This window comes from Vanacampus margaritifer, chromosome 17, assembly GCF_051991255.1.
Source record: "Vanacampus margaritifer isolate UIUO_Vmar chromosome 17, RoL_Vmar_1.0, whole genome shotgun sequence".
Classification (NCBI taxonomy): domain Eukaryota; kingdom Metazoa; phylum Chordata; class Actinopteri; order Syngnathiformes; family Syngnathidae; genus Vanacampus; species Vanacampus margaritifer.
In genome coordinates, this window is record NC_135448.1 from 13,571,065 (window position 1) to 13,592,273 (window position 21,209).

A 21,209-nucleotide genomic window follows, 5' to 3' on the forward strand; every position below is an offset into this window, starting at 1 on the left:
TCTCATCTCCTTTCTCTCTTTAATTCACACAGTTGATGAATATGTAAAGCCGGGTGTTATTCATAAAAAATGCAATCCCTATTAAAAAGAATTAGCGCCGCGCATGCATAGCTCACGATTGTGACCGGGCTTTAAAATTCGCCTGCCTGTTGCTCCCATCCCGAGGAGCGGGAGTGTCTCACCTGCGCGCAATGAACACATGCTTTATTCAGGTGATGCATCATTCATTCGACGCTCGGGGAGGGGGGGGGGGTGCCTCAAGTGGATGCAGCTGAGTCATTCGTTGCCGGCGTAAATTAGAGCCTGGCGTCGAGCTGCAGACGGCGAGAGCGCACCCGGCCAATCAGCGGCTTTTTATCCCTGAAGGCAAAAAAAAACCCCAACACAAATTATACTACCAGCCTCCTGTCACAATGCATTTCTTCTGTTTAGCCCAATCTATTCTGGACGGCAAGTGTAAAAAAAGTACAGTGTTTACCCCATCATACCACCACGGTGTGTTCCAGGTTCACACGCGATTGGTTAAAAGCCGCAATATATAAAAATGTCATCTTAATCTAATCATTTTGAATTTCCTTTATCTGTGCAGAGAAAGTGTTTGGGGATTTTTTGAGTTGGGACCTGGAGGAGGTTGCGTCCCACATGCCTCTCAAGCCCGGCCAGGCTGTTACGCTCAAAGTCGACATTAACGTCAAACTGGACTTCTCTGGCCAGGAGAACTTGTTACAGGACCTTAATGATGGTAAGGATAAAGAATATATGCTTGTGAGTTTTGTTAAACTGTTGGTCAATATGTTTATCTACACTATTTTCACATTTCCATTTTTTTAAAGGGTTATTTTACTGCAACATTGATGCTATGTTCTTTTTTTTTTTTTTTCTGGAGAGCTCAGTATTGTTCATTCGGTAATTTTAACGATTTGACATGTCATCATCATTGCTCTCCTTTTTTTTTTAAATCATCTTAAGGCTTTTGCATTGCCTGTTAGCATTAAGTAGAATTTCCTATGTTTTGCGGTTTGGTTAAATCAGGGTTTCCACAGATCATTAACTCACTCACTCCCAAAAAACGTATTTATACGTTTTTTAATGTTTTTTTATTTTTTATGCAAGAGCATACAGAGGGCTTTGATGCAGCTTCTGACCTGAAGAGCTCGCTTAAAGCAATGGTAGTTGTTACAAAAAAGGACCAGCAGGTGGCTGCCGAGTATAAGAGATCAACCAGGGCCATGTTGCAACAAGCTCTTTTTGCCAGTGCTTTCAACAGGAATGTGAATAACTATTAAACTTAGCTATATTCTAATGCTAATTGCTGCAAAACGGAAACAGATACAAATATACTTTTTTCCCTGATGAAAGATCTTTATTATAATCTTTCTTTTGGTAGGTTCCACGTTTTTATAGCAATAGAACACAATATTCTGCGGGCCTTGCAAAATCAGTAAAACAGCCGGGAGCGAAGGGGGTTGCTTCAGTGAAAATGGCTGGAAGTGAATGAGTTAAAAAGCATTTTAATTTATTAAATGAAATTTTAAATGGCATTGAGAGGCATTAAATGTGATGTCGAGAAGCATTACAAATTTAAATACAATTGTTCTTCATGCTTTATGTTACCGGTACATACAATGTTGTGCAATTTAGCAATAATAAGTGTGATAAAAATATATGTAGTTGTGGGGACTGGTGACTTGTAATTTACAATGAACAAAATGGCCTGGAGTGCATGAGTTGCTTCATGTTACAAATACCAATTGATCTGAATTTGAAGAGAAAAATGTAGTGTTCCTTTTACCAACATCCAACATGAAACATTAATGCCACTTAGTGGCAGAAAAGTGCTTAAATGTTGTCTTTTTAACCGTAGCTGTAAATCCATGAATTACTTTCTATGAAATTATTGTAACAATGACCCATTACCGCATTTGTATTTGGTAGCCATATTTGTCCACTTTTATGTTAATTAACAAGAATATGAGAAACTTGAAAAATGTTACTGTAAATTTAAAATAGATATATAATGAGTTAGCTATGGAAATCATGCGATAAATTACGATTAAAAATTCTAATAAGATGATGTCGTACGGCGTGAGCATTAAATTAGTTTTAAGTTGCATTAGAAAACATTAAATTAGGTTTGATGATACCTGCACGAATCCTGTAAATGCACATCATGTAATTCTCCTTTAACTCTTTAACTGCCAGACGTTTTGAGAAAAGGGATGCCGTGGGTGCCAGCCGATTTAAGCATTTTGACTGATCTTTCAAGGTCCACAGAAAATAATGTGTTTGGACTATGGAAACACACGTACTAGCAAATGAAAGATTGGACTCTCATCTTTCATCAGAAAAAAAAGTTTGTTTCTACCTTATTCCGTTTTTTAGTAATCAACAAGAGAAAATGGTTAGTTTCACCTCTGTTTTGAAACAAACGTCTTTTAACGTCTTTGGCACTCCTCCCTAGGGTTTTACTAAACGTTATTTAACGTTTTTGGCAGTCAAAGAGTTAATTTGTTTCAAATTCAAAGTTTTTTTTCTTTTTTTCTTTATTTTATATAAGAGAAGCTTGCCATGCATGCTTCTTTTTAAAACAGTTTTTTTTTTCATTTTTTTTTCTTCCATGCATGCTTCTTGATGCTATAGTTTTAGTTGAAGCCAATTTGTGGCAATGTATGTCGAGAATTGACTTTTCAATTACGAATAGCCCTCATTGTCTGAACCTGGCGAAGAGCGCCGGTTGCATTTTCCTTCACCCCTAACGAGGATCAGGCTGCCTTATTTCACATTCGGCGTAACAGGAGCGAGGTCTTTAAGGTCTCGATACTTTTATTTCGCGCCCCATATTCTGACTTCCTCTCCTCTCATTTGTATTCCAAATTTGGAGAGAGGGGGGGAAAAAAAAAGTGACCTTCTTCTCTACCTGTGAGCTCACTCATTGTGTTCCTTCCTTTCCATCGTTTTTTTTTTTTTTTTTTTTTTCCCCCAAAGTTGAAGCTCAAGCTTTCTTTTCCTCCTCGCGACTGTTGAACCTCTCGCTCTGATAAATATTAACGAGGGGACCCATATGGACCGACGCCTGCACCACACCGATTTCTGCTCGTGAGTGCATGTGTGCGTGTGTGTTTTGCAGACGCGGATGACTGACAGAGTAAACACGTACAGCAACTTTTGTGTTTATCTCTCTTCATGAGGTCATTTCAACGATACCGCTGCACTGTTTTTAATTAGCCGAGCAATAATCGAGGCCCTGAATAAAGGAGATAAGGCGTGGCACTGCCCGAGTAAGAGGCTCTGAATGCTGTTGTTATGGCGACGCAATTTTCAGTCAACACATTTGATGCTGTTGACCTGACATGTCATGAAACGGCGTTATTAATGCTCGGGCGGAATTTTAACAAACCAGCCCTTAACTGTTGCTTCATATTACAACGGTGAGGTTCATGACTGGCGAGGCACTACTATAAAAATAGATTAGATTTCAATTTTGACCTTCATTGAAGCACAAATTTATGAATAAATGTTTTCAAAAGGTTTGATTTAGGCTTCACTGTTCAACAATGTGATAGCAAGAAAAACAAAAGAATGCCTCACTTGCTTACCCTGTATTGATATCATTGATAACGTGGTCGGTTCGGATCTCTCTCTCTCTCTCTCTCTCTCTCTCTCTCTCTCTCTCTCTCTCTCTCTCTCTCTCTCTCTCTCTCTCTCTCTCTCTCTCTCTCTCTCTCTCTCTCTCTCTCTCTCTCTCTCTCTCTATCTATATCTATATCTATATATATATATATATATATATATATATATACACACTGTATTTTTTGGCTGATCCGATCACCACAACAAATGACCCAATTTTTTTGGGTTGTTTTGTGCAAAAACGACACCATTTTTGGGGTTGTTTTATTCAAAATCACCCAATTTTTGGGATTATTTTATACAAAACGTTGCAATTTTTTTTCTGAAATTTGGATCATTTTGACCCAAGTAGTGGATCTGTCTATTTTTTGACTCAATTTGTATTAATTTTTTTTAATACAGTGCACCAATCCCCACAATGTGGGAGCTGTGCAGCATTACGTTGCCTCAAGATTGAAAGCGTGTTTTTTTTTTTTTTTAGACAATAATGAGTAAAAGGTGGTGAGATATATTACCGCAAGTCGGAATTGCAAACAGCTGATAGCTGTGTTCTATTCAATGCTGCCCGGACTTGCCTGTATACTATAAAAGAAACATTTTCAATTATCGTTGGTGATGACATCTTCCTGTATGTTGCATTCAAAACCACTGGCAACACTGACTCTGCATGCATGCCCCCCCCAACTCCCATGAGGTCTAGCCAAACCAATCATTGCCTGGTGAAATAAAATGCACCACCAGCAGTGCACCGGTGTGTGAATGTCATCACACACACCAGATATAAAAGAAAAAAGAAAAGGAAAAAAATCCTCCAGTCTGCCATGAAATGCTGAGAGATTTGCCTGGCAGTCAAACGGCATTGTGGGACCTTGCTTGGCTCACGCCAATGCAACAGACGTTCATTCATATTCCAAAGTTAACGCTATCGCCTTGATTAAATTTGTTTTCAGTCAAAACTAAACACTGTTAATCCCTTTCAAGCATAGGTGGCTTGGACGTCATATGGCTCCATTATACTTGCGTAAAGCCGTTTTGTCTGCAACAAGGGGACCATAGACTGCAAATGTAAAAGACAAAGATGACGACATCACAATATACTGTAGAATTTTAACATAATTTTTTTATGAAATTAATGGCAATTTTGAGTTTTCCTGATCATAACATAACCGTCACAAGTACTGATACCTTGAAGTAAATGGAGGACCAAAAACGGCCAAAATAAAGGACTACATAAATAATTGAAATAAAGGGAAAATACAAATGGATATAAAAAAAATAATTTAAAAATTAAATACAAAAAATAAATACAAATGGAATTAAAAACAACAATATATATACAGTATATCCCTAAATAAATAAATAAAAGTAAAAAATAAATAAATAACGAGATTCAAAAAATTTAAATACATTTTACAAATACATGTCGAAATAAATACAAAAATAAATATATAAATAGAATTAAATATCATTTGAATAAGATTTCGACCTGACAGCATCTGCAGCATGACATAAATACATGTTAGAGCATTTATTTATTGATTATTATTTAATTCTATTCATATATTTATTTTTGTATTTATTTCGACATATATTCTTATATTTATTTACATTTTTAGAATCTTGTTTTTTTATTTTACTTGTATTTATTTTTTTGTTTATATTTCCATTCATATATATATTTTTTTTAATTTAACTTTTGAATTATATTTTTTATATCCGTTTTTATTTTCACTTTTATTCATTCATTCATTCATTTATTCAGTCATTTATTCATTTAAAATTTTGGTCCTCAATAGAAGTAAGGTCGCGTATCTGCCCAATGGAAATCCGCTTTCAACGTTATTCATTTCATTTAACAGCTGCTCAGCGACCAAGACACACTATGCAAAATGTGTATGCCCTTGTAGATGAGTTAAATTGCCATGATTGGGCTTAATCACTATTAATGAATTGATTGGCAATGCTTGATCCACATCCCCCTGTGGGGGCCCATCAGCTCCAGCTTGCGGCTCACGTGTCGAGCTTCTGTGCGTCACGGCCGCATCGTGTTAACATTAGCGCTTATTTATAGTCGGGAAGGAGAGCTGAAATGACTGATTGTCGCGCTATATCGAGACTGGTAACTAATCATACTCTTCTATTTGTATGCACATATGGAGGAGGTTAATTGATCTGCCTGATCTGGTTTTTTTTTTTGGCCCGGTATACCTGATGTCCTTTTTCAGCCGAGGCAGACGGGGGCCACATTAGACAAAGAACACAGTCAGGATAGAACATTCGACGCAGGCTGAGCCTCGCCAATATATCCCCAAATGAGTTTATCCCTCACTTTGGCCGCGCCTTGAAACGACAACATCATAACTCAAGACCCGACGGGAGTGATGTCATCACTCGCGGCAAATGGGCCTTGACCCGCCGGGAGCTTTATCATGTTAAATGCTATGAGTGTCGGACCTAATGACAGCGCTGGAGCCCCTCATTGATGTGCTGATGGTCCACGTGGAGGTGCGGGGACGGCAGCTCCACCCTCGGGTGCACCTTCCGCCGCAGTAAATAAGCATCCACACCATACACTGCTAGATGGACTTGTCTTTGTCTTTACATCTTACTTACAAAACTTTACTGCTGGCAGCAACTGCAATCTCACACTCCTGCTGATGGGTTATTGTTGCTAGCGTCCCCCAAAAATGTCCACAGCTCCTCGCCCCAGCGTATATATCTTGGATCCCGCCCCATCGGAGATTTATTTCTTGAACGTACCTTTGGTTTAAATCGTCCCATGACCAAGTTTGTAGCTCAATTTATGGGGAGATCGGGTTCATATTTTAAATTTGAGTCCAAGTTCAATTTCATTTAATAATCATAACATCCATTATATTTAATGTCATTTCACACTATTATTTATTTTCAGTATTATTTATTCCATCATTTTTGATGACAAAATTCACTCATTCGCCGTGACATTCAGCAAATTCAATAACAGCCTTCAGGATTATACTGAATTATTAAATACAACAATTACATCCTATGTCACAGATTTTTCAAAGTCAACAATAGTCCAGTGGGCTGTGGTTAAAGCAAAAGACAGGCGCATGAGAGACCAGGGTTCGAATCCTTTTTCGGGCAGAATTTCGTATAATAATCGTTGTCCAATCATTTAAAGTAGCACTAAGGAACTTTTCAACCTTAATAAAATATTTCCATAACTCTTCTGATGAGACATTGACTTAAAATTAGTTGAATTGTACCTTTGCCATGGCCTGAGGGGGTCTGTATCATTTTTACAGGCACTAAGCAACTATGAGGAGGTTGGGTAAGAACACTGCCACAAAAAAAAAAACCTACAAATGTGCTGACTACTTTATGGCATACGTCACTTCCCCCTTTCCCCATTCGTTACAAAGACGGAAGTCAATTTGAATGTCACAATGACCGCTTTCCTGACAGAAGCTGCAAAACAACTGAAAAGTTTTGTCTGAGGAAACTAAAAAGAAAAATGAAAGCTACCCAGATAAAACCAAGGATCAACATTGGCCCAGCTTTCACTCGCCGGCGTGAGCTAAAAAAAACGACACAATGCGCTTGTCCTCATGGGAAATGTGGTCTTCCTTCAGGTATAACATTACCACTTTTGTCTATATGGCGCCGCCATAATCAACGTAAACCGGAAGTTCCTTAGTGTTGCTTTAACATCCATTACAGCATATTAAATGTAATTTCATATTATTATAATGACGCATTTCACAAGCATTCCTTATGAATTCAAATATTTCTACACAAATTGCACATCTAGTTACATATTGTAGTTGTGTCTGGAACGTAGCCCTGCGGGGTGCGTTGTATTTCTCAATAGTAGAACAGTGCTGCTTTATTTCTACTCTGCACTAAGCACAAGCTGCCTTCTATACAAATGCTGAGCTCACACAATTCCCCAGAACAAGACTGATACGGATCGGAAGCGGGGTGCAACCAAGGCGGTTATTACGAACGCGCCACCGTTAATCTGGCCATCCATTACTCACATGGCATGGGACACGGAGAGTCATGTGTGCTTCCTTGAACAGGCTACACACCGCAAAGCGTGAAAGTGTCTGTGTTATTGCTTGTTATACTCCGGCCGGGCCTTGACGGGATCGGGTGAATTGGGTAATGCTTCAACCGGCGACAACAGGAAGTTGAGGCCACACAGCTTCAATGAAAGTTGTTTTGAAATCTTATATAGGGTGTTTCAAAAATCAATATACACTTCTTTTTTTTATTTAGTTGTTATTCCTATTCTTTATTATTCTTCAACAGAATATTATTCCTTCCACTTTTTTGACATGGATCTACTTCTACATAATTCATTGGATTCACATCATTCCAATTTCAACATGTTCTATATATATATATATATATATATATACATGCCATGGGGGCGGTACAAATTTTTTTCCATTCATAAAAAGAACCGTTTTTTCAAAATTCAAAAAATTTCTACCCCCCCAAAAATCCCTATTCATTCCCAAAGGCACTTTCAACATTACACATTTACATCATTCCAATTAACTCTTTGACTGCCAAAAACGTTAAATAACGTTTAGTAAAATCCTATGGAGGAGTGCCAAAGACGTTAAAAGACGTTTTTTTTCAAAACAGAGATGAAACTAACCATTTTCTATTGTTGATTACTGAAAAACGGAATACGGTAGAAACAAACTTTTTTTTCTGATGAAAGATGAGAATCCAATCTTTCATTTGGTAGTATGTGTGTTTCCATAGTCCAAACACATAATTTTCTGTGAACCTTGAAAGATCAGTCAAAAATGCTTAAATCGGCTGGCACCCACGGCATCCCTTTTCTGAAAACGTCTGGCAGTCAAAGAGTTAAAATTCAAAACGTTCAAAATTCACACATACCAAAAAAAGTCACATATTTCACTGTAATTTACTCATCTCTGTTCAACATGTATTTACACAATTTTCAATACGCTACAAAAATTCACTCTATTCAGGGCTACTAGTATTCACATGCCAAAAATTCAAAATTTTCACAAAAATATTTATATTTCCACCAGAAATGGACTATTAATTCCCAAACGCACAATCAACAGATTCAAATGGTTTCTATTTGTCCAATTCACCAAAAAATCCCACCATTAAAATACCCATAAATAAATTTATGACTTTTTTTATTATTTTTTTTACTTTCCTCTATTTCCACATATTTTGACCGGTTCAAGCCCTTAAACTGTTCATCTTCTAATGATGTGTCCAAAATATTATAGATACACCCCATATTCACGTGTGTAGGCCTCCTCAATGGGGCGGCCATACTGGCCAAAACATTAGGTACACGCCGGGTTGTGTTCTGTGTGTGTTCCCGATGGGGCGGCCGTTCGAGAAGGTCCAACATGCATTTTAAATGTTTTTTTACTTAACATATTTTACTTTCGTGCATAGTAGAATTGTTCATGTTATAGTTAACATTAAAAGGTAGAAAAGCTTCACTATCGTGGTCTCTCGTCAGAAAGCTCCGCCCGTGTCGACTTTTATATATCCACTGTAAATAAACAACTCAAGCGCAGGTGCCAGATTAAATAAAGAAACAGGAGATGTGTTGCTGCTATTTCTAACTCCTATCTCAGCGTCTTCCATCAATCTGGTTCACATTACCGCGTTGCATTGCAAACTTAGGTGTTTATGCAGTCATGGTAAATTTAGTTCCATCTAAATCTAGCAGTTATGCTTTAATTATCACTCTGAGAACGTGAGAAAAAAACAAAACAACTTCCAATTGGTTCCGTTTCACCAAGCTGTGCTTATTCTAATTCATCCAAAGCCTATTTGCCCACAAAGCCAAGTCGCTTTGTTTCCTCCTCCCTGGGGGGGGGGAAACAGCAAAGCGCTGTGCGCCGCTGACGTCACGGGCGCATTGCTACGTGAGACTGTAGGCTCGGGGTTCTTTTGACCATCGAGCGCATTGAAAGCAGCAGCCATAGTATTACAGCTGCTCCCGTTGTCTGCACTTGGACTCAAGGTCGCCGTCAAATTTACACAATTAAACAAATGCAACAAGGTCGTCTGGTAATTTTGAGGAAAGCAAAGATTTGCACAGGTCAAAAGTGCGCACGCTAATCAAGGATACTCAAACAATGAACCGCAAAAATTCTCTCGCACTGCTGATATTTAACTTTGCGAATGCTCCGCTTGCCTCCGATTACAAATAACCTTGCTACTTTCGCTGACGCCGCGTTGCTTTTTTTTTTTTTCTTCCTTTCCTTTTTTTTTTGGAATTTTCAGATGGAATCAGTGTGACAGGCCTGCCAATCTCCAGTCCTTTGCGTCAAGTCCTCAAGCCCAGGCCCGAGAGCAAATCTGTCAGCGGCGAGTCCGGCAAGGGGGAGTACAGTCACATTAAGGTAAATACACCACGCAAGCCTTTTGTGAAACGCACAGATCCGTAAAAAGGATGACAGCAGTCGTTCTCTTTTAAACGTCTATTTTACAACCGGAGCAATACATGCCACCAAGCTGCAGCGGGTTGCATTTACCCATAAATAGACCACGTTGTGTCTGCAGATAAACCGAGTTCAGGCAAAGTGCAAAAGGGGGGGTACAGTGTGTGACAGGAGAGGGAAAGTGGCAGAGTTGGACAGGCCGGGATAGAATGGCAATTAACTGAAGTGATGTGATCTACACCGGGGATGATTTTCTGGATGTCAGAAGGGAAGAGAAGGGACACGTCTACCTGCTGCGGGTCACCCGCAGTCTTGACAACTGCAATTTTGGTGGCTTGCCCTGAAAAAAAAAAAAAAAAAAAAAAAAAAAAAAGAGTGTATTTTCCTCTCTTCAGAGCAGAACAGAACATGACACTCAGATGCTCTCATACAAGGTTTCAGTCGGTATTGTTGGCTTGAGCTCACCAAGATTGCTTGCTCTTGCATCGTGAGGAGTCGATGCACTGTTTGTGTTTTAGGTTAACATAAAATGATTTACTTGTTTGCATGACTTAGTAGCTTCTAATAATTTATTTTTTTTTGTCTTTTTTTTTTTTTTTCTGGAGAGCTCAGTATTGTTCATTCGGTAATTTTACCGATTTGACATGTCATCATCATTGCTCTCCTTTTTTTTTTTTTTTTGTATGTGTATGTGCGTGCATGCGAGTGTATTCATTAGTTCACCTAAAACCTATTAAAAAATCCCATACCATTCACCTAATAATTGTTAATTAATGTTTTTGTAAAAAAAAAAATAAAAATCTTGGGCACACCTCCCCCAGACTCATACTGACCTGTTGTTACCTCAGAAAATTTCACTTCATAATGACGTGTTACTGCTAACGGTAAATGTGAGCACTTTTATTTTTGTACAAGGTCGCAGGTTTGTGCCAATGAGTTCACAACAAATGACTTACAGGTCGCAAGTCACACCTTCATACATATGCAAAAGATTCAAGACGGTCATATTCCGTTCACGGTTCATTTTAGGTTCATTCTGAAATTTTACCCCCAGAAAACCCGACTCTCACTGACTCGTGGTGTCTAATCGGCATCTTGATATGTCACACCTGTGAGGTGGGGATGGATTATCTCGGCAAAGGAGACGTGCTCACTATCACAGATTTAGACTGGTTTGTGAACAATATTTGAGCGAAATGGTAATATTGTGTATGTGGGAGAAGTTTTAGATCTTTGAGTTTATTTCATAAAAAATGGATATATATATATATATATATTTTACAATTTGAAGAAGTTCCCCGACATCTTGATTTTTTTTTTTTTCTCTATCGTTTTGTCCATTTTTGGGTCATTGCATGTTTTTAAGATGCAGTCTTGTCTCACCGAGTAGGGCTTTTGTTGCTATGACGACCAGTGCAGATCTATCTTTGATTGGGACAACACTGGGTAAATAGCACAAAAGTACTCACTGTATACAGCTCATATCGGAGGGTAAATGTATTGTTCCCTCAAAATAACTTCAAATACAGCCATTAAACCCCTGGCAACAAAAGTGAGTGCACCCTTAAGTGAAACTACCAATTGATGACTGTATTTTGACGTACTGTATGTATGTACTTTATAAAATACAGCCATTAAACCCCTGGCAACAAAAGTGAGTGCACCCTTAAGTGAAAATACCAATTGATGACTGTATTTTGACATACTGTATGTATGCACTTTAAGTCATTTCCTCTAAATACAGTGGGAGGGGTTTGCTCAATAAAGCTGGAGCAGAATGTACTGTACGGTCCATTTATTTTGAGTTTCCTACCGCGTGACTCATACTTGCCATTTTTTTTTTTTTTCAAGAAGTTCGGCCGAAAACCTCGGAGCTCAGCGAGGCACCTCACACTGCTCGCCACATCCCCGGGAAAACCTTTCAAACAAATCGTACCCATGTTTCCCATGTTTACTGAGCCGCGTTCTTCTCGCTGACCTTTTTTGCCGCTCAATCACGGTGACATTTTTGCCAAAGAGTGCCAAAGACGAGGGTAGGATTGGAAAAATGTGTTGCGCCCAGTCGAAGCGCATCCCTTGCTCACCTCCCGCAGCTCTGATGGAATCAGATTGTGTCTGCAATGAGTGCTGAGCCTTTTGTTATCTCCCGAGTGCCGTGCTGATTGCCCACATGACTGAAATGGCAGCTCTAAAAGTTTATTTTTCTTCTGCCTGGAGGGGGAGGGGGGGGGTGGTGGAACGCCAGCATCCTCTGCTGCGGGGATGCGTTGAGGGGTAACTTGACTGGCGGGTTGGGAATAAGAGAAAATAAAAAGAAATTTCACCTTTTTAATGCGCCATAATGTGGGACTTGTTCCTTCTATGAGTCTTCATATGATTTTAGTGGGAAGATGATGCCATAGAGACACGAGGCAAAAATGTGCACCCCCCCCCCCCCAAGAGCCAATTATGTTTAATATGTCTACGTTGCTGCCAAGATGCATCCAAGGCAATTCAATGTCCCGAGGATCGTGTCTTGTTACTGCATTGCAGATATGGCTTGTGAGAGCGCGTGTAGGTGCATGTTCCGATGCTGGGAAAGTTATATGAAGCAGTCAGCCTCCTCCTACCTGCATCCGTGGACCTGCAATACACTTTCTTTCTTTTTTTTCATTTTTTTTTTGATAAAACAGTCCCATTAATGGAATGATTTGCAAGATATAAATATATATTTTTTAATCAACTATTAACTCTTTGACTGCCAAAAACGTTAAATAACGTTTCGTAAAATCCTATGGAGGAGTGCCAAAGACGTTAAAAGACGTTTTTTTTTTCAAAACAGGTGAAACTAACCATTTTCTATTGTTGATTACTGAAAAACGGAATAAGGTAGAAACAAACTTTTTTTTCTGATGGAAGATGAGAGTCCAATCTTGTTTTGGCAGTATGTGTGTTTCCATAGTCCAAACACATAATTTTCTATGGACCTTGAAAGATCAGTCAAAATGCTTAAAATCGGCTGGCACCCACGGCATCCCTTTTCTGAAAACGTCTGGCAGTCAAAGAGTTAAAGTAAAATAGAATTTAAAACCTAAATCAACAACTTTTTTTAGTTCTTTTTGTGTATTTTGCTTTTAGTGTAGTTGCTCTGCCGTAGCTGTCTTATCACCTTTGCTATATGACAAAGTCTGTAGTCGGCGATAATTGGGACATTGTTGTTCGAACTAATCCAAAAGCAACATTGCAAGATAATAGTAATTGGTTATGCACAATGTGTGACTTTTTGCGTCAACAAACACAGCAGAGATGATGATGAACTACAGACAAAAGGAATTCAGGGCTGTAATGTGGAGCTACATCCAAATAACATAACATATTTCACAGACATTAAAAGACAAAACGGCATATTACTACCTAAGTGTACATTTGAATGATTGCATATAGGCCAGAGTAATAAATAAAAGAAATAGGACAAAATTAATAAAGGTTACAAATCCAAAAGTATCAAGTTAATAACTCATTTGCTCCCGAAACATCTAAAAAGTTATATTTTAAATATTGCCATAGTCGTTTTTTTTTTGTTTTTTTTTTACATTTTTTTATGCTAGAGCTTTGATGCAGCCTCTGACCTGAAGAGGCCACTTAAAGCAATGATACAAAAATGGCCAGCAGATGGCAGCAGAGTATAAGAGATCAACCAGGGCCATGTTGCAACAAGCTCTTTTCACCAGTGTTTTCAACAGGTTTGTGAATAATGATGTAACTTAACTATATTCTAATGCTAATTGCTGAAAAACAAAATTTCCTTTTTTTTTCCTGATGAAAGAAGAAACTCTTAATCTTTCTTTTGGTAGGTTCCGTGTTTTGATAGCAATAAAACACCAAATTCTGTGGGCCTTGCAAAATCTGTCAAAATCCAGTGAAATAGCCGGGAGCGAAGGGGGTTGCTTCAGTGAAAATTGCTGGGAGTGAATGAGTTAAAGTATACCTTTTTCTTGCACAATTCTCCAAATGAGACGAAGCTTCAACTTGTCATTCCCAGTTTACATGATTCTAAAACTGGCCCATAAAACAAAAGAGAACGAAACATTGCATATTGAATCACCCAAATATTTAACCAAGCCTCTTAAAAGGCCGCTTTATGGTAAGGTATAATATGAAAAGGTCCTTTACGGGCTAGTGGAAAATATTGTATGTATGTATGGAGTAATGAGAGCCTCGCAAAGCGACCATTCAGAGTATGTTATGCAATATTGTAAATTGTGACTGACAGAGGTTAGGCTTAACGTGAAAAATGCCACAGAAAAATCAAAGTATTCAATTTAGGCGGCCTTGGTGAGCAGCAACGTAAGATGGCCGCCGGTGGCTTCACTCCTCTCGACGGCGAGTAAGCGGTGTGTGGTTAAAATGAACTCCCACAAATTTACCTCTGGATTTTTATCACTCCAATTTTTTGCTATGTAACGACCAATCGTGACTTACTGTCACCTGTTTTCTTATTTTGGCCATGTGATATTCGCAAACTGAGCTGTGATTGGTCGTTTCTTGAGCCCTGAGCAAATGTGATGTCATTTTCAGTTGACAAGTGGCAAAATGGCCGCCCCTGAGATTGATTAGTTCATATTCCACAAAACACAATATTAATCAGAATCCCGTGTTTGGATTAGTGTAAATAACAAATCACTGTAAAGAAAATCTTTAACTTGACTTGCCCGTTAAATTCAGACTTATCCATATAACAATACAATACTGTAAAAACCCAATAACAACAATCACAAAAAAAATAATAAAAAATCTGCAGTATGGTGGGGGATAACTATGGACTGTAAAATAGTGGGGGGGTTCAGTATTTGTCTTGTGACAATCTGTTGCACAACCTTAAAACCAACATTTAGTTTTTCAAATCACAGTAACATTACAGTGAACGTTTGTTTGCAATTATCGGCTATTTGATTGAAATTGCCTGCTGCCGCCGCTGTTGGCTTTGGGCTTAATGAGAAGCGGACCATTATCTCGTTTCCAAACCAGATGGCCAGAATGGATCTGATTTTGCTGTATTTGTACGTTTGTCACGACCACAGAAAACATCTGCATGGGATCTGAATACAACACGTGTCCTATGGTTGTGTTGGGCAGAGCTTCTTTAGCGCTAATCACATTGTGTGAAGGAAAAAGAAAAAGGAGAGACGTCTTCGTCCCCGCCCGCCCGCCTGCCAGCCAGCCCGAGTGCTATTTTTAGCCGGCGAGTGCCGCAGACGGCGCTTCAGCTCCCCGATCCCAGCTTGTGATACCGATATTTATAACTGCCACAGCTGTCTGCCCAAATGTGATCCTCCATCTTAGCGACCAAATGACGTTTTCTTTCTTGGCTCAGGATTAAAACCACTTCGCACCCCCCCCACCACCCCAACCTTTGGCTTGTTTATCGTCGTCATCAGGTGTAGTTTTGACTTTGAAAGAGCTTCTGCTTTTCAAGGTGGAGTTTTTTCCCTCTCTGGCTGCTCATACAGTATGTAGCTTAGTGAAGGCTTTCACATTTTCAATCCCTTTTATATTGCTTTTTCTCCCCGATATAGCTCACGTCTTGTTGCGTCCACCGTAGAGCAGCGCTTCCTTTTATTGAGCCAATGCACATATCGAAGGCGTCGGGCCGGAACCTTGTACCTCCAAAATCGTCACTTTTTAAGAGACTTACAACAATCATCATCATCATCATCAGAGAGCAATCTATTTGAACTCTTAATATTCATTAATCATTTGTAAAAAATGACACCCATACATGTGGACTGAGCAATTTTGAAAACATACGAAACTTAGCAAATTGTGACTTATGAGGTCAGATTGGGGCCAGACCATGTCATGAATAATTAAAATGTGTTTGTAATTGATGCACACTCCTCCACCAAAAGGTTTATAAATGTATTTAGATGCCTTCAAGGTGGAGGCAAATCCACTACTTTTATCTTAGCTGTGGCAGAGACCTTTTTAAATGAAGCTTCTTCCCTCACTTCAACCTAGTTCCTTGGCTCTAAGATGCTTCAAGATGGCGCTGAAGCATTATACTTAAAAAGTAAAATAAGAAATCACAAATAGGTGAGTCATTGAGTAGCGAGTCATTGTTTGAATAATGATCAGAATTTTAATTTGGAAATCAAAATCCTTATCTGTAATCAATTATTTGGTGATATGAATTTGTCACTATACATTGCTGGCATAGTTAGAGAAACAAAGATACATTATTTGTTGTAAAAACTAATTCATTTTCCCCAGTTTTAATACTCCTATTTATTGAATAAGAGTTGTTAAATCTCATAGAATTGGTCTTAAATTTGGCCCGCAAACAACAGACCAAATCCCTCAGTGGGTGTAGAAGACAACAAACAATGTTTAAATATTTATCAGCAGTGAAATCAATACATGATACTGCTATGAGATCAAGTTTCATCCAAAATGTTATTTTGTTATTAGCAAAATACGACCTGATCTGATACAACTAGACAGAAAGTTGTGCCATTAAAAATATATTTGCCCCTCCTTTAAAGAATACCTGCCATAAAAAAAAAAAAGTCAGTTGCTAACTGGACACCGTCCGTCCGTCCGTCTTCTTCCGCTTATCCGGGGTCGGGTCGCGGGGGCAGCAGCTTTAGCAGGGAAGCCCAGACTTCCCTCTCCCCAGCCACTTCAGCCAGCTCATCCGACGGGACCCCAAGGCGTTCCCAGGACAGCCGAGAGACATAGTCTCTCCAGCGTGTCCTGGGTCGTCCCCGGGGCCTCCTGCCGGTAGGACATGCCCGGAACACCTCCCCAGGGAGGCGTCCAGGAGGCATCCGAACCAGATGCCCGAGCCACCTCAACTGGTTCCTCTCAGCGTGGAGGAGCAGCGACTCGACGCTGAGTCCCTCTCGGATGACCGAGCTTCTCACCCTATCTCTAAGGAAGAGCCCGGCTACCCTGCGGAGGAAACTCATTTCGGCCGCTTGTATCCGGGATCTTGTTCTTTCGGTCACGACCCACAGCTCGTGACCATAGGTGGGGGCAGGAACGTAGATCGACCGGTAAATCGAGAGCTTTGCCTTTCGGCTCAGCTCCTTCTTCACCACAACGGACCGATACAGCGTCCGCATCACTGCAGACGCTGCACCGATCCGCCTGTCGATCTCCCGCTCTAACCTACCCTCACTCGTGAACAAGACCCCAAGATACTTGAACTCCTCCACTTGGGGCAGGACCTCCTCCCCGACCCGGAGAGGACACCCTAACACTTAAATTGATCTTAAAATGGAACAACATTTCAAAACCAAAGAAGAAGATCTGTTGTTGTTGCTTCATCCCTTGATTAGGATTTCGAGGGTGCTTTTGCAATGTAGCTGTTGTTTCACGAATCATGTCGAGCCCTTGTGGACACGATCCAGGGAAGGAAAAAAAAAAAGCAATTGCGCAGGGAAAAAAAAACACTCCACAGGTTGTGAATGGGCTCAATGATTTCGCATTATTTATGAAATTGCTTTGCAGCAACTGTGCGCTCGCTACCATCTAGACAAAAAAAAACACCCTGAAAAGACATGAAGCATTGCAAAAAAGTTTTAAAGCCTTATCAGAGTTCCTCAATGTGGTTCTATATTATGCTACCGCCTCGCTGTCCTTCTCCATCCCAAGTTGCTGACAAACGCCTCCTTCAGTGAAAGATTTGGCCTTATTTAACACAACTGTCTCCACCGACGCCTCGGGGGGACAACACAGGGACTAAATAAACCATCCATCCTCTTGTGGCGGCGCGCTCGGCGCAGCGCGCGGCAATCTGTCAAACCGCGGCTATTTTTAGCCCTTCGCCGTCAGGTCTCGGAAAGTTTACTGCTGCCGAGCGGGCCGCGCTTTGCCCCGGAAATGCGAGTCGGGGGTAATTGAGACTAATTGAAAGGCGTCGTCATCATCGGCGGGGTCGTGGCATCCACACGCTCGGCGCTATGATTCCCATAAGCCGCTTTATTACCTCTGCCAAGGAGCTTTTTGTTCAACCAGTGCCGTTTTTTTTCAGCCAGTATGCAAATGATCTTGTTCTTGCTTTGATGATAATGAACAGTACGTCCCCACATATTTATGGCTCATTATTTAAAAAAAAATCTACTTTTGCATTTTGGACTTTTTTTTTTGAAAGCACCACAAAAATATTTTCTAAAATTGGTGTCGAGGTAATATATCAACTGAGAGCCAAGTATTTTTAGTAAGAGCGAAGTTGATAGACATTGTAGAAACCACATATTTGACAATCATGCTATGGTTTTATGGTTTAATAAATTATACATCACAGCTTTCCATCAGTTTCTCGCGATGTGCCATTCCGGTCTGGAATGGCCGCATCAATTATTCACGGCTACGGCTCCATCCGCATCCGTTGCAATAGCGATTGATTATCAAGATACAAGAACCAGTTTTTGTTCCTATGGCGGCGGCGGCAACTTAATTTTTCCGAACGCCCTCTAATCCATCAGTAACCTATGCTAATACAGTAATGAAGTCAGAATTATAGTCGATTTTTGTCTGAAAAACACCCATAGGACTAAAACATCTCATTGTTTTTTTTCGTAACTTTGAATCGTCGTATGTTGGCCCTGTCAAACCGAAGACAGCTTGTCGTCATTACTGTCAAATCGTGCACACAATTTACTGTTTTGGCAATGTCAGACGCACGGATCACTTTTTCTATCATTACGTAAAAACTTGACACGGGTGTTTCAACAAAGATTCAAACCTCCTGATTGCCACCGTGCCATTGACAATTTCCCCCAAAGTAAGTCAAATCTGGTCAGAAGCAATCATGTCAATCCTTTTACTTGATCTGGTCCAGTTTAGCAAATATCACCAGGTAAGTTTGTAACTTGTCAAACTTAGCTTGGATCTTGCTCTAGTTTGTTCACCTGGGTGAAATAACGACCTTTTTTCAGTTATTGTACTAAAAGACAATTTGTATACTGGAAAGGAGGCACAGAGAAACCATGTGAGGAAAAACACCCAAAGGGCAGCTCATCCACACTGAGAGGGATGAACAGTCCACGGCCACGGTGAGATTTCTTAGGTGGCAAAGGTCACGCGAGTCACTTACTTCCCTTATGAACTGTTCATCGGTATTTGATGGTGAGTAAGTGATTAGCACGTCTACGTCACAGTTCGGAGGTTCTGCTAGCCTTCATTCCAGTGTGAAGTTCTGGTGTTGGTTTCCTTTGGGTATTCCGACATTTTCCCACATTCCCGAAACACGCATGGTTAGCTTCATCGAAGACTCTAAACCAGGGGTGGGCACACTCGGTCGTCGAGGGCCAGATTCCTGCAGGGTTAGGATGTCTACCTTCTCCAACACAGCTGATATATGATCAATTCATCAGCAAGCTCTGCATAAGCCTGATGGCGATCCTGTTGATTGGAATCAGCTGCGTTGGAGCAGGGAAACATCCAAAATCTGCAGGACTCCGGCCCTCAAGGACCGAGTTTGCCCACCACTGCTTTAAACTGTTCCTCAATGCGAATGGTTTGATTGGAAACCAGTCCTGGGTTGGCTCCACAAACCTTCCGGACAAGCACGATAGAAAAAGGATGGATTGATATCCTTGGATGCGTTTGAAGGCGTCAAACGCCATCTGTGCCGCTTCCCCCGTCACCACTTTATCAGTACGCTGCAGCCTGTAGATGAGGTTGCCTCAACATAAAGCACATCCCTCACGCGGCGGCGATAAATGACGACAGGCCATGAGTGAGGTAAAACGAGAGGACGTATGAGGTGCGAGGAACCCATCACCGAGAAGCTTCTGATTATGGAATCCCTCGGGGGGGGATCGGGACAGATTTTTCGTTCAGCCTGTCACAAGACGCTCTCTACACTTTTTTTTTTTTTTTTTACGGAAAACCGTGTTAGCTTTCATGCCTAGTCCAACACTTCGCTCTCTCGTATCCTGAGTCGTTGTTTGACAACGTACATAATTATAGGCCTCTTTTCATTTTTCGTTATTCCACTTGATGATAATTGCGGTGTATTAATCACTCCACTGCAATTTCTTTTGACTGCAAATCTCGAGTGGTTTCCTGCAGGAGTCGCACTTCCACTTCGATTGTCAAATGAAACCTTTGGGATACAATAAAAGGAGAGTTGCTAATCTTTGAGTGGATTCCAAAAATGGTGCACTTGACTTCCTCGGTGAGTCAGCAAACCTGTTGGCTCGCTTTGTCCTAACCGCATTGGCGGAGAGTCAGAGAAGCATTTTCCATCAAATTCATAAAGCGTACTCGCAAGCGGGCGGGGTGAGGGGCGGTTGACGGAGGGGGCGGTTTCATCCTGGCAAGACCAAAGTTACAGTCCTGTTAGGAATTGGGATATTTCCAGTTGGAGACTTTTTGTTTCTGGACATCTCGTTTTTTTTCATCTTACCTGCACCTGACGGAAGCCAATAACATTTTGTTTTATGTGTTAGAGTGCCTCCGTTGGGCGCCGTGTGTCTCGTTCATTGCACCTGACGGCTATCATGGACCCTTTGTTCCCTCGCTCATTCTCTTGTTTTAAACTTGCTCCTTGTTGTCTCGTTTATTAGCTCCGCTGTAAGTCTCCGCCGTAACATACTATGAGCAGTTTAAGTATTTGTCTTCAATCCCTCTTCATTTCGAACAGCCTATCCTTTTATGTTTTTGTCATTTTATTGGTTTACCACTGAGTTTTAAAACTTTTTGGGCCCAGGTTCCCTTAGACGGGAGACATTTTACCAAGGACACATTTGTATTCCGATTACCAACTAAAGTAAGGAAGTGCATTTTATAGGACTCAAAAGTGTTTCATGTAGAAAAAAAATAGTCTTATAGTCACTTTTTGCTCTTTGAAAAACAAACAAACATTTATACAGCTTTTGTGGTGATGCAATTGCAAAACCCCAAGCTTTGGCTCACGGACCCCCTGGGGTTCCCAGAGCTCAGTTTTAGAACCACTGGTTTACTACAACTTTTACTGCACTTGTTTTCATCTGCTCACCTTCAAGATACCGACTGCAAATTCCCTCTTAAGCACACAGCTACTAAATTTTATCCGTCCTCGTAAACACGGAAGAAAAAAAAGCGGGCGGCACACATTTTGCACCCGTTGACCTGCCGCGGCTTCTGTCATGCCTAACCTTTGTATTGAAC

General features: G+C 40.4%; 1 protein-coding gene across 4 annotated transcripts in view; it reads left to right on the forward strand.

The window, feature by feature from the left end:
* Positions 1 to 21,209, forward strand: part of trappc9 (trafficking protein particle complex subunit 9) — a 147,476-nt gene that overhangs the window by 42,503 nt on the left and 83,764 nt on the right. For all 4 annotated transcript variants that reach the window (XM_077548871.1, XM_077548872.1, XM_077548869.1 and 1 more), the window contains 2 exons: positions 590 to 742; positions 9,913 to 10,031. In XM_077548871.1, coding sequence (XP_077404997.1) covers positions 590 to 742; positions 9,913 to 10,031 — 272 coding nt within the window. The remainder of the gene's footprint in view (positions 1 to 589; positions 743 to 9,912; positions 10,032 to 21,209) is intronic.